At 38.2% G+C, this 13,671-nt stretch overlaps 1 protein-coding gene across 1 annotated transcript in view; it reads left to right on the top strand.

Moving 5' to 3' along the window:
* The window catches only part of LOC126248901 (arginine-glutamic acid dipeptide repeats protein), a 169,142-nt gene that overhangs the window by 133,777 nt on the left and 21,694 nt on the right, over positions 1-13,671 (top strand). Inside the window, exon 20 of the mRNA XM_049950374.1 lies at positions 6,821-7,108. Coding sequence (XP_049806331.1) covers positions 6,821-7,108 — 288 coding nt within the window. The remainder of the gene's footprint in view (positions 1-6,820; positions 7,109-13,671) is intronic.

Raw genomic sequence — 13,671 nt, 5'->3', positions numbered from 1 at the left:
TCCTCCTTCAACTTCCATACCCTTATACATCTTTCCTGGTTTTCTGTCCCTTTATTATCCTTAGTCCCTCTCAGGTTCATTACCAGCAAACGGTGGTCGCTATCCAAGGCCTATGATGGTAATACCTTAATGTCAGTGATGTTCCTATTCATCTCACCATCATACAGGAAGTAGTCGACTATTGACTTTCTCTTTAAGTCTTGACTGTACCAGGTAATCTTGTGGCTCTCCCTTTTCCTGAACCAAGAGTTCCCAACTAGCAAGCCATTCCTTTGACAGAACTCCAATAGTCTTTCACCTTCCTTATTTCGGCAGCCCCACCCCTCTGGTCCAAGCACACTTTCGCAGCATTGTCTTTCTCTTCCAACGTGTGCGTTTAAATCCCCCATTACTATCATATTCTTCATTCCCATCTGCTTCTGCATTTCCTCTTCAAACTCTTGCTTCTCCTCAGATGTGCATACACTTGTATTACCTCTATGGTCGTCCCCTTGAGTGATATTTTGGTCTTCACCATCCTATCACTTATTCTCTTCACTTCCTCTTTTAATCCATCTCTTACTACTATTCCAACTTCATTTCTCCTTCTCTCCTCATTTCCACTCCAGTACAGTTGGTAGCCTTTCCTCAGTTCTCTCCTTCCTTCTCCTTTCCATCTCGTTTCAGCTAGCCCCAATACGTCTAACTTCCTTCTTTCCATCATGTGTACCATCTCCTCCACCTTTCAGTCAATGTTTGTATATTTAATGTTCCAGATCTTAGTCCTTGTTTATAACCAGTTCATCATTGATTAAATATGTCTTTTCCAAGGTCTGTTCTATTTTTGAAAGCAGAGATCATAATCCTCTACTGGCTTGCTGGGTGAGAGCTCCATTAGCCGTCACTTTTCAGGGTTCTTGTAGGACCTTCACAGCTACCATAGCGGTCCTGGTGCACACACAGTCCCCACTGTACCTTGCTTCTACAGGCAATCCCCTACTTCATGCCATTGCCCATCTCCCATGACTTGGACGAGGGATTGGACTTGAAGAATGAAATTGACGTCTACGCAACTGCTGCTCTGTATTTGGCTTTAACAGTGTGTATTGTGCCCAGATCTAGAGACTGAAGATGACATGTGCAGCTCAGAGGAAGGAACACAGCATTTACATTCCTCATAAATTATGTTTCCTTGGGGTATACAGGTACAGTTCCTTCCTTCTGCACTCATCTCGGCACCTAAATGCCTTAAAAAGTCTAAGATTTCCAGCGTCTCCAAAGTCTGCTGTTGTACTCATAAGAACAAAGTAGCATTTTTATGTTTTCAAGATACCTGGGAATTAATAGTAGATGCAACTTTTCACTTCTATCACCATTTACATTTTTCTCTCTTAACAGAATATGATTTTGCGGTAAGTAAATTATAAAAGACACCACTTTCATCAGCACTGAAAATGTATCTGGGCTCATAGCACTTTATGGATCTTGGCAATGTAATGTTCTTCCAATATCTTGCGCTCTGTGTGACCGGAGTCTCAGTTTCTCCACTTATGCTTTGAAATGAAAGATTTTTTTAAAGTGTCAACAATCCATTTAATGCCCTGAAATTTTCAGTTTCAATGTTCAGAATGATATCACGAATCTTCTTTTGCAGTATGTTTCCTCTTATAGACATACTTTCATTTCTTTGTCCTCGAAACTACGTGAGAAGAATATATATATGAAGACAGTAACTGTTCACAAAAGAACAGATACTGTAGATGACTGTGCAGTTTTTCCATGGAATAAATGATGACTAACTGAAACCCTCAGCTGCCGACAGGTGTTTTTGATATACCTCGATCTGAACAGCTGCAAATGTGTGCCCCGACCGGGACTCGAACCCGGGATCTCCTACTTACATGGAAGACGCTCTATCCATCTGAGTCACGGAGGACACAGATGAATAACGCGACTGCAGGGACTTATCCCTTGCACGCTCCCCGTGAGACTCACATTCCCAACTGTCCACAATTCTACCTATGTAATGTACCTTATAGACATTTGCCCATTCACTCATTACTCGCGCACGCTTTGGTGATTCCCGTAAGAGTTTGGGCAACCTGTGCGCATTCGCACAGGTTGCCCAAACTCTTACGGGAATCACCAAAGCGTGCGCGAGTAATGAGTGAATGGGCAAATGTCTATAAGGTACATTACATAGGTAGAATTGTGGACAGTTGGGAATGTGAGTCTCACGGGGAGTGTGCAAGGGATAAGTCCCTGCAGTCGCGCTATTCATCTGTGTCCTCAGTGGCTCAGATGGGTAGAGCGTCTGCCATGTAAGCAGGAGATCCCGGGTTCGAGTCCCGGTCGGGGCACACATTTTCAGCTGTTCACATCGAGGTATATCAACAACACCTGTCGGCAGCTGAGGGTTTCAGTTAGTCGTCATTTATTACATGAGAAGAATATTTTCCAGAGCATGGAGTGTAGACATACGATTGTCCCTCCTTTTTGTATCCGTAAGAATCATTAGCTTCGCCAGTTGAGAACTCTTCCATATTTTTTAATATTCTGCTAGATGGCCAAAAATTGTATTTCTTGTATTTCTTCATTGTGTTGGAAATAGTAATGTCAAGATCGTCAGCTTTTGCTGAACTGTAAGCTTTCAGTATTTGATAATTGAGTAAGCAAACAACTACATTTCTCATGCTTCATAGACCTAAGTCTGTGACGTCACATTACGTGATCTAAATCATATGGAAATTGACTTCCGATTTTTTCCATACATCTGCTGGTATTGCTACAAGTGAAGTAGAGTTATTGACTACAATCTACGTATGCGTCAACCAATTGAATCAATAACCATTTACAGCTGAATCAATAACTATGACAAAAAATACGACTTGTATGAAATGAAGTGGAAAGAAATCAGAAACTCACTCAAACACATTAGGAATTATGTTGAAACTGGCTTTCAACTTGCAAAATGTTCCAGGCTTATTCCTTCAAAATGAACTTTTTCTTAAATCAAGGTTTGTTAAAAGCAGGGAGAAATAACATTTTACTTATTGAAGTTTTACCAAGACCAACAGAAATATTAGTTAAAAGTGGGATTTCCTTAAAAGTAGGTTTGTTATTTTGGGGTTTTACTGTAATTCTTTACCGTTGCATTCTTGAATAGCTTGTGTGAAAGTGATGATGATGTATTTGGCTTCCCTTAGCTGATCCATGCTCTCTTAATAAAACTGCATATATTGTGGCAAATGAGATAAAGCATCATCTAGTTAAATGGCAGATCTATCTTTGATCTGCTTACAGAGCTACACAATGAGAGCATTTATTGACCTATCCCACCACATTATACCACCTTCAGACAGGAACATGTCATTAATCTTCCAAGTTTACTAAAACCTAGACATTTACAAATATATTTTAAAACTCGTGCACTTTTTTACAGTGTTTTGTTCCAGCTGTTTCTGGTTCCAGCTTTTCAATAACTGCAATATGTTGGTATTAAATCAGTAAAGGGTGATAATATTTTTTTAATGGATAATACAACAATACTAATACATAAGTAGAGAGCTTAGTAACATTTTGCAATATTATAAAAAAGAAGAATAGCAGAATACTCAGAAATTAACAATATCATAACTGTGGGAAATTATAATACAATAATAATAATAATAATATTGACTGTCCATTGGCTGCCATGAAAATGAACATTATGTCTCAAGTTATGCTCGACCAATGGCACAGAGCAACATAATTTTTATCTATGGCGGTATTCCATTATATTATAGTTTTAGAAATATCATTGGCACTGTCTTTTGTCATGTTTAATAGATGAGACTGCCTAAATAAACCTGTTGCGGAGTGCAATCTGTTGATTATTGGTAAGTGACTTTATTAAAGTGGATGTTAGATTTAAATTGAATGATTGGTGATATATTCTGTTTGTATGACAAAAAAGTGTCCTTTTATGTGCCTGTTAAAGCCATTGTTTGGCCTGTAGTATCCTCATTATGAATCTGCTCCAATACTAGCTCTCAGTGCGCCATGATGTTTTGAGTGAAGCTATACTTAATTTCTAAATGATTGATATGGGGACTGGCTAGCAATCAGCTGCTCAAATACACGGGTCAACAATCAGTTTGCCCCCAGGCATCTCACCTTGCTACCGGCCTTTTGGCTATAATCCTGGCACAGACATTAATAGTACATCTGAAATATGGCTTTAACCCAGGAAGTGGACAGTTAATGGTTAGTTAAAGTCCATGATGTATTTTTAAATCTCCACTTAATCATAACTTAATCCACCATGTCAGCACAGTTATGTGATGTGGTATAATTGCTATTCACAAACAAGTGTCAGCATTGGATACTGAATAATAACTGTCTGTGTTGATGACTGGTTGTCAGCTGTATGACCGCACTCCACAGGATTGGTGCAAAAATGTATAAAGGGCACAACTAGACATAAATCATTTGTTAAAGTTACTGGAATTTTGTGTTCCGTGATATCAGCAGAACATTCCACAATTTGTAGTCTAGTGTTACACCTTCAATGCCTCTGAAGAATACTGTTTCACATTACAGGATAAAAACACACTTACCCCTCTGTACTGTTTTTCTACTGCCAAAAGCCAGATAGTTGTGCAGTTCTTCAGTGGCAGAAATTCCCACTAGGCAGCTGTTTCAGCATGGGCTTCCCAATTGCACACCTGTTTTTAGAAAGTGGTTGCATATACAGGGTAAACCAGAACTCCACCAACAAACTTTCAGAAGTTGTTCAGAGGTACCTTCTAAGTATTTTGATGTACGAGTCCTGTGGTCTCTGGTGGCTCTTTACAAAGCCATTGCATTTCATTTGGTTTCTAGACCCATTTAACTCTATATCTATCTTGCACTGAAAATAGTGTACAACATTGCAAATGTCAACTGTAATGTGCTGTATATCTTGTTTCCTTTTGCTCATGATACCTGCTGTTGTCAACAGTAATGTCAATGTTAACCGTTGCCCCATGTTTGCATTCAATACTGCTTGGTTCTGTTTGGGGTTTTGTTTTGTGTTGTACTTTTTGATGAGTACATATTGTAGGCTTTCTCACTATTGTGAAGATATTTTCTCAGAAACAAAGGTAACTGGGGTAACAAACTGAATAAACCACATTTAAGAGGGTTGTCCAGAAAGTGAAGAATGTTTTGACGTAACTAAATAAAAACCAAAGATATCAACATGAAACTTTATTTACAAAGGTACAGTAACTTACTCTATTTTTCAGTGTAGTCACTATAACTGCCAAGGAATTGTAACATGGGAACAGTTTTTCAATTCCCTTGTTGTACTCCTCTATCGCCAAAGATTTGAGGCAGGACATCATTGCTTGTTTGAAGTCTTCATCGTTTATGAACTGTTTTCCACCCAAAAATTCCTTTATTCAGGGAATAAGTAAAAATCACTTGGTGCCAAGTCAGGATAATAAGGATGATGTCCAAAGATTTCCAACTTAAGGCATTGAAGTTCTTTCCATGTTTGAGCTGATGCATGAGGCCATGCATTGTCATGAATCAAAGACACCTTTGCCGACAACATTCTACGTCTCTGAAGGGTCCTTCATTGCACTGTCACTATAGACATTTCTTATTTGCCTATTAATTTTGATAGGCAGAACATTTTGTGCATTCAGAAAATGAATGACACTATGTACTTTGCATTTGGCAGTATTCCTAAGGGTTACTGAACAAAGAGATGGGTCTGCTTGACGACAAAACTTGGCTCACGTTGAGACGGAGTACAGTGGTGGTGTATCAGTGGTAGGTGTGGTACACAATTTTTCTTTACTTTCTGGATGACTCTCATACATTATTATTCTGTAACCATCTGGCAGAGACCATTGGCCTTCATACCAAAGCCACTCAGAGGCTATCCCTGAACAACCTCTGAAAGTTTATTGGTGAAGTTCTGGTTCACCCTGTATAATACTTATACTATTTGAGTGATATGGGAGGCTTCTGGCAGTGAGTGGAGTGGGATATTGCACGACTTTCTGTTTTGCTACAAAATGGTATCTTGCCCAGTTTTTTTGTATATTCCATGAATAAATTTATGTAAGCCTTTAAAGGTAGTGGACTCCTGTGTAAACAGCCTCTTGTGAATCCACTTCTTAGACCTCTGATTTGGGCAATACTTAATTGTAATTTTTATTGTGTGCTGATTGCCAGTGCTCCCTGAAGGAAACTGGAATTGACTATGATCAAATGATCAGATAATTTTTCATGGAATGAGTAATGGAAAAGTATCCTTTTCTTCCATTTCAGAACATGTTTGTTATAATAGCTTTATCAAGAAAATACCACTACTCCAAAATTTCGGCATTATGAAAAGCATTTTCTGCTTAAAAATGTAGCTAAAATCTGGTAGCAGAAGTGTTTAAAACACGCAATAAGATTTGCCTTTTTTTTTCTTAACATATTCTTCTCTACTGTAGAGTAATTCTTGAATAGAAATAATCACAGACCTGCAAAGGGCTACCAAGTAGTCATCTCAATACGTCTGTTTTAAGAGTTGTGTACAATTTTTTTCATTACATGTTCAATATCATATATCTTGAATATGAGCCGTGGGACACATTCACACAAGATAACAACTTATTTACCGCAAATATTATCGATAATTTTGCTGTTAGCCTGTGAGTATCCACTTTTTTTATTTTATTTATTTATTTTTTTTATTTATTGGAGAGAGTCACGTGTTTGTTCTTCATTTGATTGGTTGAATGATTGTTGAGTCTATAATTATAGTGCTTCAGTTTTTCATATTATTGTGTAAATTTTTTTATGATGATTACTTTTGTAGGAATACCTGCTGGTGGTCATGGACCGGCGGCAGGTCCTCACACTCATCCTCATCCTAGCTCTTTAGCAGCAGCCCAACTGGAAGCTGCTGAACGGTTGGCGTTGGCCACTGATCCTATGGTGCGCCTACAAATGGCTGGTATTTCAGCAGAGTATCATGCTCACACCCACGCACATACTCATGCTCATTCCCACACACATTTGCATCTTCACCCAAGCCAGCAAGCTCAGCAAGCACAGGCACAGCAAGAAGTTGCGACAGCAGGAACAGCTGCTTTCCCATTACCAGGTGGGAAATAGTGTGTGATGTTCAGCTTATATTATTTTTTATTAAAATACAAGCTAGAGGAGAAAAGTCTGCTGATATAACTGTTGCATGTCCTTCGTTACATTTATCCACTAAAGACATCCACTCACTGTACAGTGGAGATGTTGAGCAGTAAACAGTTTTGAGTTGGGCTGCATTGCAGGGTCTCTCTCTCTCTCTCTCTCTCTCTCTCTCTCTCTCTCTCTCTGTGTGTGTGTGTGTGTGTGTGTGTGTGTGTGTGTGTGTGTGTGTGTGAGGGGTCGAGAGAGAGAGAGAGAGAGAGAGAGAGAGAGAGAGATATTCTTGTTTATGTTACTGTCTACTACTCGAGGCCTCCACTAAACCAGTTAATGTCATCTTTACTTTCTACAGTTTCTGTATCTCACACAAGATTTTTCCAGTCCATATTATACAGTAAAGAAATATTTCCAAATTGTCGAATGTATGAAAACTTGTGCAATACACTTTTAAGTCATTTATTGTAGGATAAAATATGTTGGTATATAAATAGTTTTTGTTGTTGTTTTATGATAGTAAGTCAATTATAAATGGGGTTTTATTTTAAAAAATTGTTGAAAAATAAAAGACAAATTAATTTAATTTTCTAAATAGTGTTCTCCTTTAGAAATACATAATTCCCACCGAGAAGGAAGGTTTTCCTTCCCAGCATTGTAGAATGAAGTGGGTTTCATCAGGAACCAATTGCTCACAAATCCCTCCACCTCCTCTTCATCTTTAAATCATTGCCCTCTTAAAGCTTCTTTAAGCAGCCCAAACAAATGAAAATCAGTTGTTGGTAGGTCTGGGCTGTGTAGGAAGAATGATTGAGTCCAGTGCATTTCTACAAGTTTTGAGGCTGTTAGAGCTGCAATATGGTGCCTGACATTGTTGCCTGACATTGTTGTGGGGGAGGATGGCCTCTTGAATTGGTTGGTCTCTTCTTTTGTGGTGATGTGCAGACTTCACCTCATTCAGCAGCTCGCAGTAGTAAGGAGCATTGATTGTGCATCACTCATGCAAAAAGTCAGTGAGCAAAACGAATGAACCAACAGTCAAAGAAAACTTGCCAGCTGACAGTCTAGTCTTGGCTTTCGCTGGAGCTGCCTCCCCTTTTGCACCACCACTCCATACTGACTTGTTTTGCCTTGGGAGTGTAGTGGTGGGCCCGCGTTTCATTGCAGGTGATCATCTGACTCAAAAATGCATCACCTTCTTTCACAAACTTTGTTGTAATCTTCTGACATACCTCAAAACGTCTCAACCTCTGATCTATGGTCAAAAGGCAAGGGACTCATCTGGCACAAACATTATGCAACTTGATTCATTTGTGATGATCATTTGACAGCTCCCATAACTTATTCTGATCTGACACACTCACCCATTGATCTTCAAGAACATCTTTAACTGCACGAATGTTTTTGTCTGTTATGCTTGGTCAGAGGGTGGTGATCGTGTTCCTGTTTTTCCACTTGTTCTCATTCTTTTGTGAACACTTTATGCCAACAAACTCAAGAGTCCTTGACACTTTTTTGTCCCCAGACAGTGCAGTCAGTCTCCAAAAAATTTACATTGCTTAAACTCCTTTACGAGCAAGAAATTTTATAGTTATGCATTGCAAAATTGTGGGGTGCACTTGTTGCTCTGACACTTGAGCACTACTGACAGACTGATTGGCAGTGTGGAATGGCCTGCTCAGCCCACTCCTAATGGCCCCTGCCAAGCATATTAGAGGTATGGGCTCAGTCCTACCAACTGTAGACACTCAGGAACAAAAATCCCATCTGTATTTGATTTACCCTCATATTTGTGTGCTTTCTTTAGTGTACAGAATCAGTAGTCAGATGGCTATGTGAAAATTTGTCTAGTTCACACCACAGTGTGGTGCAGTCCATTCCTAACATGTATAAGAGCACAAAGTATTCAATTTATAGTTTTTTTTGTGCTCTGTTATTGAAAACTTGAAGGAGTGTTGGGTACAAGGGGGAACATACACTTCATCCTCACAGCAAACACTACAGCAGGGCTGAGCATGTAATAGATTTAACAATTCAGTTGTGTTTTGGGCTTTGGTCAACAAGATGTCATGACTTGTTTTTCTGTAATCATACTGGTTTCGATAAATCACAGAAAAGTCACAAAAATAATTAATAAAATTTTGTTTTGAATGTGAATAGACTAAGCCAAAGTGTTGAAAACATGTTCTGCCTTAAATGAAGATGAATATGTTGTTCCAGTAAAGGATTTGTGTCAGGACTTAAACATATTTGAAATGTACCAAAGGATCCCATCAGTTTGATACAGTATAAGTAGGGACGGGAAAATTTCTCAAAAATGATAATGCAAAATTATCAGTTTTTGGCGGAATAACATGAAACCAGTTACTTTTAAGGGATATCACAAAATTTATAATTTTGCTGTATAAAAATCTAATTCTGAGGATGGCACTTTGCTAATAGTCATAACTGACAGTTGTTGAATGTTAAAATTGCATTTTGTACTCTGCTGTCATTAAAGCTGAGGTTCATGCATAATTTTAAAATAATTCTACATTTCCTGAGTAACAAACTTTTTTGTGATGATAAAAATAGCACCAAATTTGGCCAAAACTAACACCAAATTAAAAAATCACCAAATTTAGAAAAAATCATATTTGGTAAAAAAATGTGAAATATCTAAAAAAATTGGATTTAGCAAAAAAATAACACCGAATTTGATAACAAACAACAAAGAACTTGGCAACAAACAAAAAATAATTTAGCAAAAACAAAAAAAGAACTGTGGGATTTGGCAGAAAACATTAAACAATTTGACAAAAGAACATCACCAAATTTGGCAGAAATAAACAATACTGATGTTGGCAAAAAAACACAGAATTTGGCAAAAAATCATGTTGAATTTGGAAAAAATATAGTAAATTTGCGAAACAGTCACCAAATTTTGCAGTAAATAACACTGAATTTGTCGAAATTAATAGCACCAAATATGGCAAAAACACTGAATTTTGGAAGAAAAAAAAAACAGCTCCTAATTTGGCAAAAATTTGGAAAACGTGGACACCAAATTTGGTAAAAAAACATTGAATTTGATTAAAAAAATTACACTGTATATTGGGGGAAAAAACCCACCAAATTTGACATAACATTCTATGAATTTGGCAAAAATAACACTGAATTCGACAAAAAAGAACACCATATTTGGCAACAAATAACACCAACTTTGGTCATAAAACAAAACAATTTTTTCCTGTCTGTAAGTATAAGCAATGACAAAATGCAGCATGTGCTGACAGTGATAGGCAATATAGCAATGGCACATACTGCAATGTGGAATGGTATTAATGGTGAATGTCAGTTCCTAGAAACTGAATTCTATTTTTCTCACATTGTTGTTAGCCGCGTGCTAAGAATCCAGGGTGCAGCAGAATGCCACCAAAGGGTACCTCAAACATGCTTTGTGGGAATTAGATCAGAAAATTGAATTGGCTAATCCGTGCACTGATTTTGTTTGCAATAGAAGAGACTTCCTACATATGATGAGTCCTATGTGGTCAAGCATTGCAGTCTTGTAAGATGAAGCCATCTGTTGCTCTGAAATAACATCATTCATAAACATAATTTTCATCTCTACACTGTAGACATGTATAATCACTGTTCCGTGGGAGGAGACATGTTTTTAAACATTACGCATTTCATAGGGTTATGAGTAATAATTGGATCTGGCTTCATGCAAAATAAAGAGATGTCTGCTATAACTTTTCACGTTAAACCAGTAGTCATTCACAAAAACAGTGATCCCCCAGTGTTCTGCATTCCAGTGTAACTGTTGGTGTGGCTGCTGCGAATGGTCCCTCTTCTGACAAATACTGATTGGTAAACAGCACACCTCTGCTTATCTAATATACATACCACCTTTAAAAAATCTTCAGCACAACAGTTAAATGCTGAACTTGTGGTTACGAATTGTTGCCACAGCCTGTGTGCAGTAGAAGATTGAATACATTATACCTGCTTCCTGGCTGCCTTTTCTTACTCCCACAGCACTAATTGTCATTGTAATCTCTGCTTTGTAAATAAGATTGAACAGTTAACAGTACTGGTTTGCATGTGATAGGATTTTCAGCACTAATACTGTAACAACACATTTGAATTTTGTGTCAGTTGCTTTCTAATTTATGAAAAATATTTGTTTCCCTGTCTCATGTTATACACCTTCACAAAGTTCGTGTTGTGTGAATCTTGCAGAATTGTCACATTCGTTACACTCATCAAAGCAAGCAAAATATTTCAAGATTATTAAAAATAATTGTAGTATTGTATTTTTACTGAACGTCTCATAGTCTTCTGGATGGTGAGTTACTTATTTGCATGTTCTGCAGATCATTCTCTGGCTGCCTCATTATGAAATGTAACACGGATTTGGTTTACGAACTAATGCATCTTCCCTTTTTTATGGAAAGGGGGGCATTAAAGGTTAACATTTTTGAGTGAAAGCACAGGCACCTGGACGCCGAGAAAGGTCATAACATCATTGTCAGGGAAATTGCCACTCCGAGCCTTTGTATGTTAAAGCCAGATGTATTGAACACATATGTCTTGCACCAGATTAGCTCATCCAGAAAAATCTGCTGTTGCTGACCAGTGGCTAGATATGAGGACAGCATATCTAAACTTACTAGGACTCCCTCATTAATAGGGACCAGAAAAATTTGCATTTTATGATAAATGTGAAATTGATATGAATTCTGCCTCAAAATGTGAAAATGCAGAATTATTTAATAGATGCTGTTTCATAGCAAATTGTACCCAGATGAGCTATTTATCAGAGATAGTTTGAAATAGTTTAATTTTCTGCATATAATATCGAAAACGTAATCGGTTACTATCATTGTACATCATCTGGTGAAGCCCAATTTGGAAATATGATGTGTGTAAGAACCTACTTGAAAAACAAAGTATATGAACTCAACACTGTATCAATGTGCTCAGTGATGTGGCATCATGCCAGATGGGACAGTGGAATGCTCTGTTTAAGGCACTAATGCACATGTCACATAATGCAATGTAGTACTCAACCATGGGACCTAGTATTTTACAAAAAAGAAACACACATGTTTGTTTGTTATCTATAACTCAAAAGATAGTATAAAGCAGACAGTGTTGATGTGGCAAATTAGGTGACAGATGTTTTGAACTGTACTTGAATTGGATACCGCTAGGGGAAGCGACTAATCCTGATCCATCAGGGCTTTCGATTATGACCCTTACAACACCAGAAGAGATCGGCCATTCCTGTGACAATGTGTCAGTTCTGCTGTAAGCTGCTGCTCAGAGAAATGGAGGCGGGGTTTGTTTCCCAGCACCGTTCCTTCTCATGTGGCGATCAAAATTCTAGTCTCTTTACACTCGACTATAGCTTATAGCCGCCTATGGCTATTGGAAAACAAAATCTATAATGTTTTCGACGGTGCCAAAATTCTTCCCCTGACGCAAAAATTGAGTTGCTGTACGTTCAGTTCTACTTCTACGCCAAGTGCCTTGCCAGTTCTATCTGTAGCATTGTCAAGCATGGGTCGTAGGGCTATGAAAGCCCATGAAAGGTCGAAATTAATAGTCTGCAGATTTTTTTAATCTTCAATTTGGTGGGAAAAGACAAGTAATGTCCAGAAACACCTTATATCTGATATGCATTCATTCAGCTGGCAGGAAAATGTGCTGCTTTTCAACAGAACAGTCAGTTTTGAAAACTTAAATACACCCAAATGAAGAAAGCAAAGACCGTTTCGGAAGAAAAAGGTGTTGAAGCTTTTGCAAAAGCAAACATTCCAGTCAAAAAGTTCCCAGTCAGCACTTTTTTCAACAGTCAATTTTAAAGAACCTACAATTTGTTTGTCTTCACTCAAGAAACATGACAGCCTTTTAAATTTGTGTGTCTAATCATTTACAAACAAAGAAAAAGGATGTGAATTTTGGCAAAAATAGATGCTACATTTTCCGGTCCCTAATCATTAAAGATGCAGCCAGTAGGAACTACTGAACATGATATCAGCTCAACAAAGTGTGGAACCAGTGTTGCCAGTGCTAAGGGATCAGTAGTAGAGCAATGAGTATGGCGAGTGCACACTGATGGAGGCTTGATGTCAATATGGCCAGATCAGCACTAACACCATACCCAGGTACATATACTAGGGCCTGCAACATACGCTTTCAATTCCTTCACCACCCTACTGGGTTTGCTGTTCATTTCTTTGGCAGGAGTTTGTGGCTATCAGCTTGCTTGTAATGACATTAAGAGCCCTCCCCTCGACTAGGCACCTGCACCTTCACAGTGAGCTACAATATAAATTGACTTATTGCAGTTTCCTACAGTCACATTAGCACTTTTAAGTGACAGACAGGCAGTTGCCTTGCAAACATATTGTGCAGTTACTAAAAGAGCAAGTGGCCAAGTGTTAAGCAGCTGTTATGCCACAAAAGCCTCAAACAGCACAGGGGATTTCTTCTTCATGCCCTTTAACGTCTTTCCGTTGCATGGTGTGTGTGTGTGTG

Source organism: Schistocerca nitens, chromosome 3 (genome assembly GCF_023898315.1).
Source record: "Schistocerca nitens isolate TAMUIC-IGC-003100 chromosome 3, iqSchNite1.1, whole genome shotgun sequence".
NCBI lineage: Eukaryota > Metazoa > Arthropoda > Insecta > Orthoptera > Acrididae > Schistocerca > Schistocerca nitens.
This window is presented reverse-complemented; position numbering and strand designations above follow the sequence as displayed.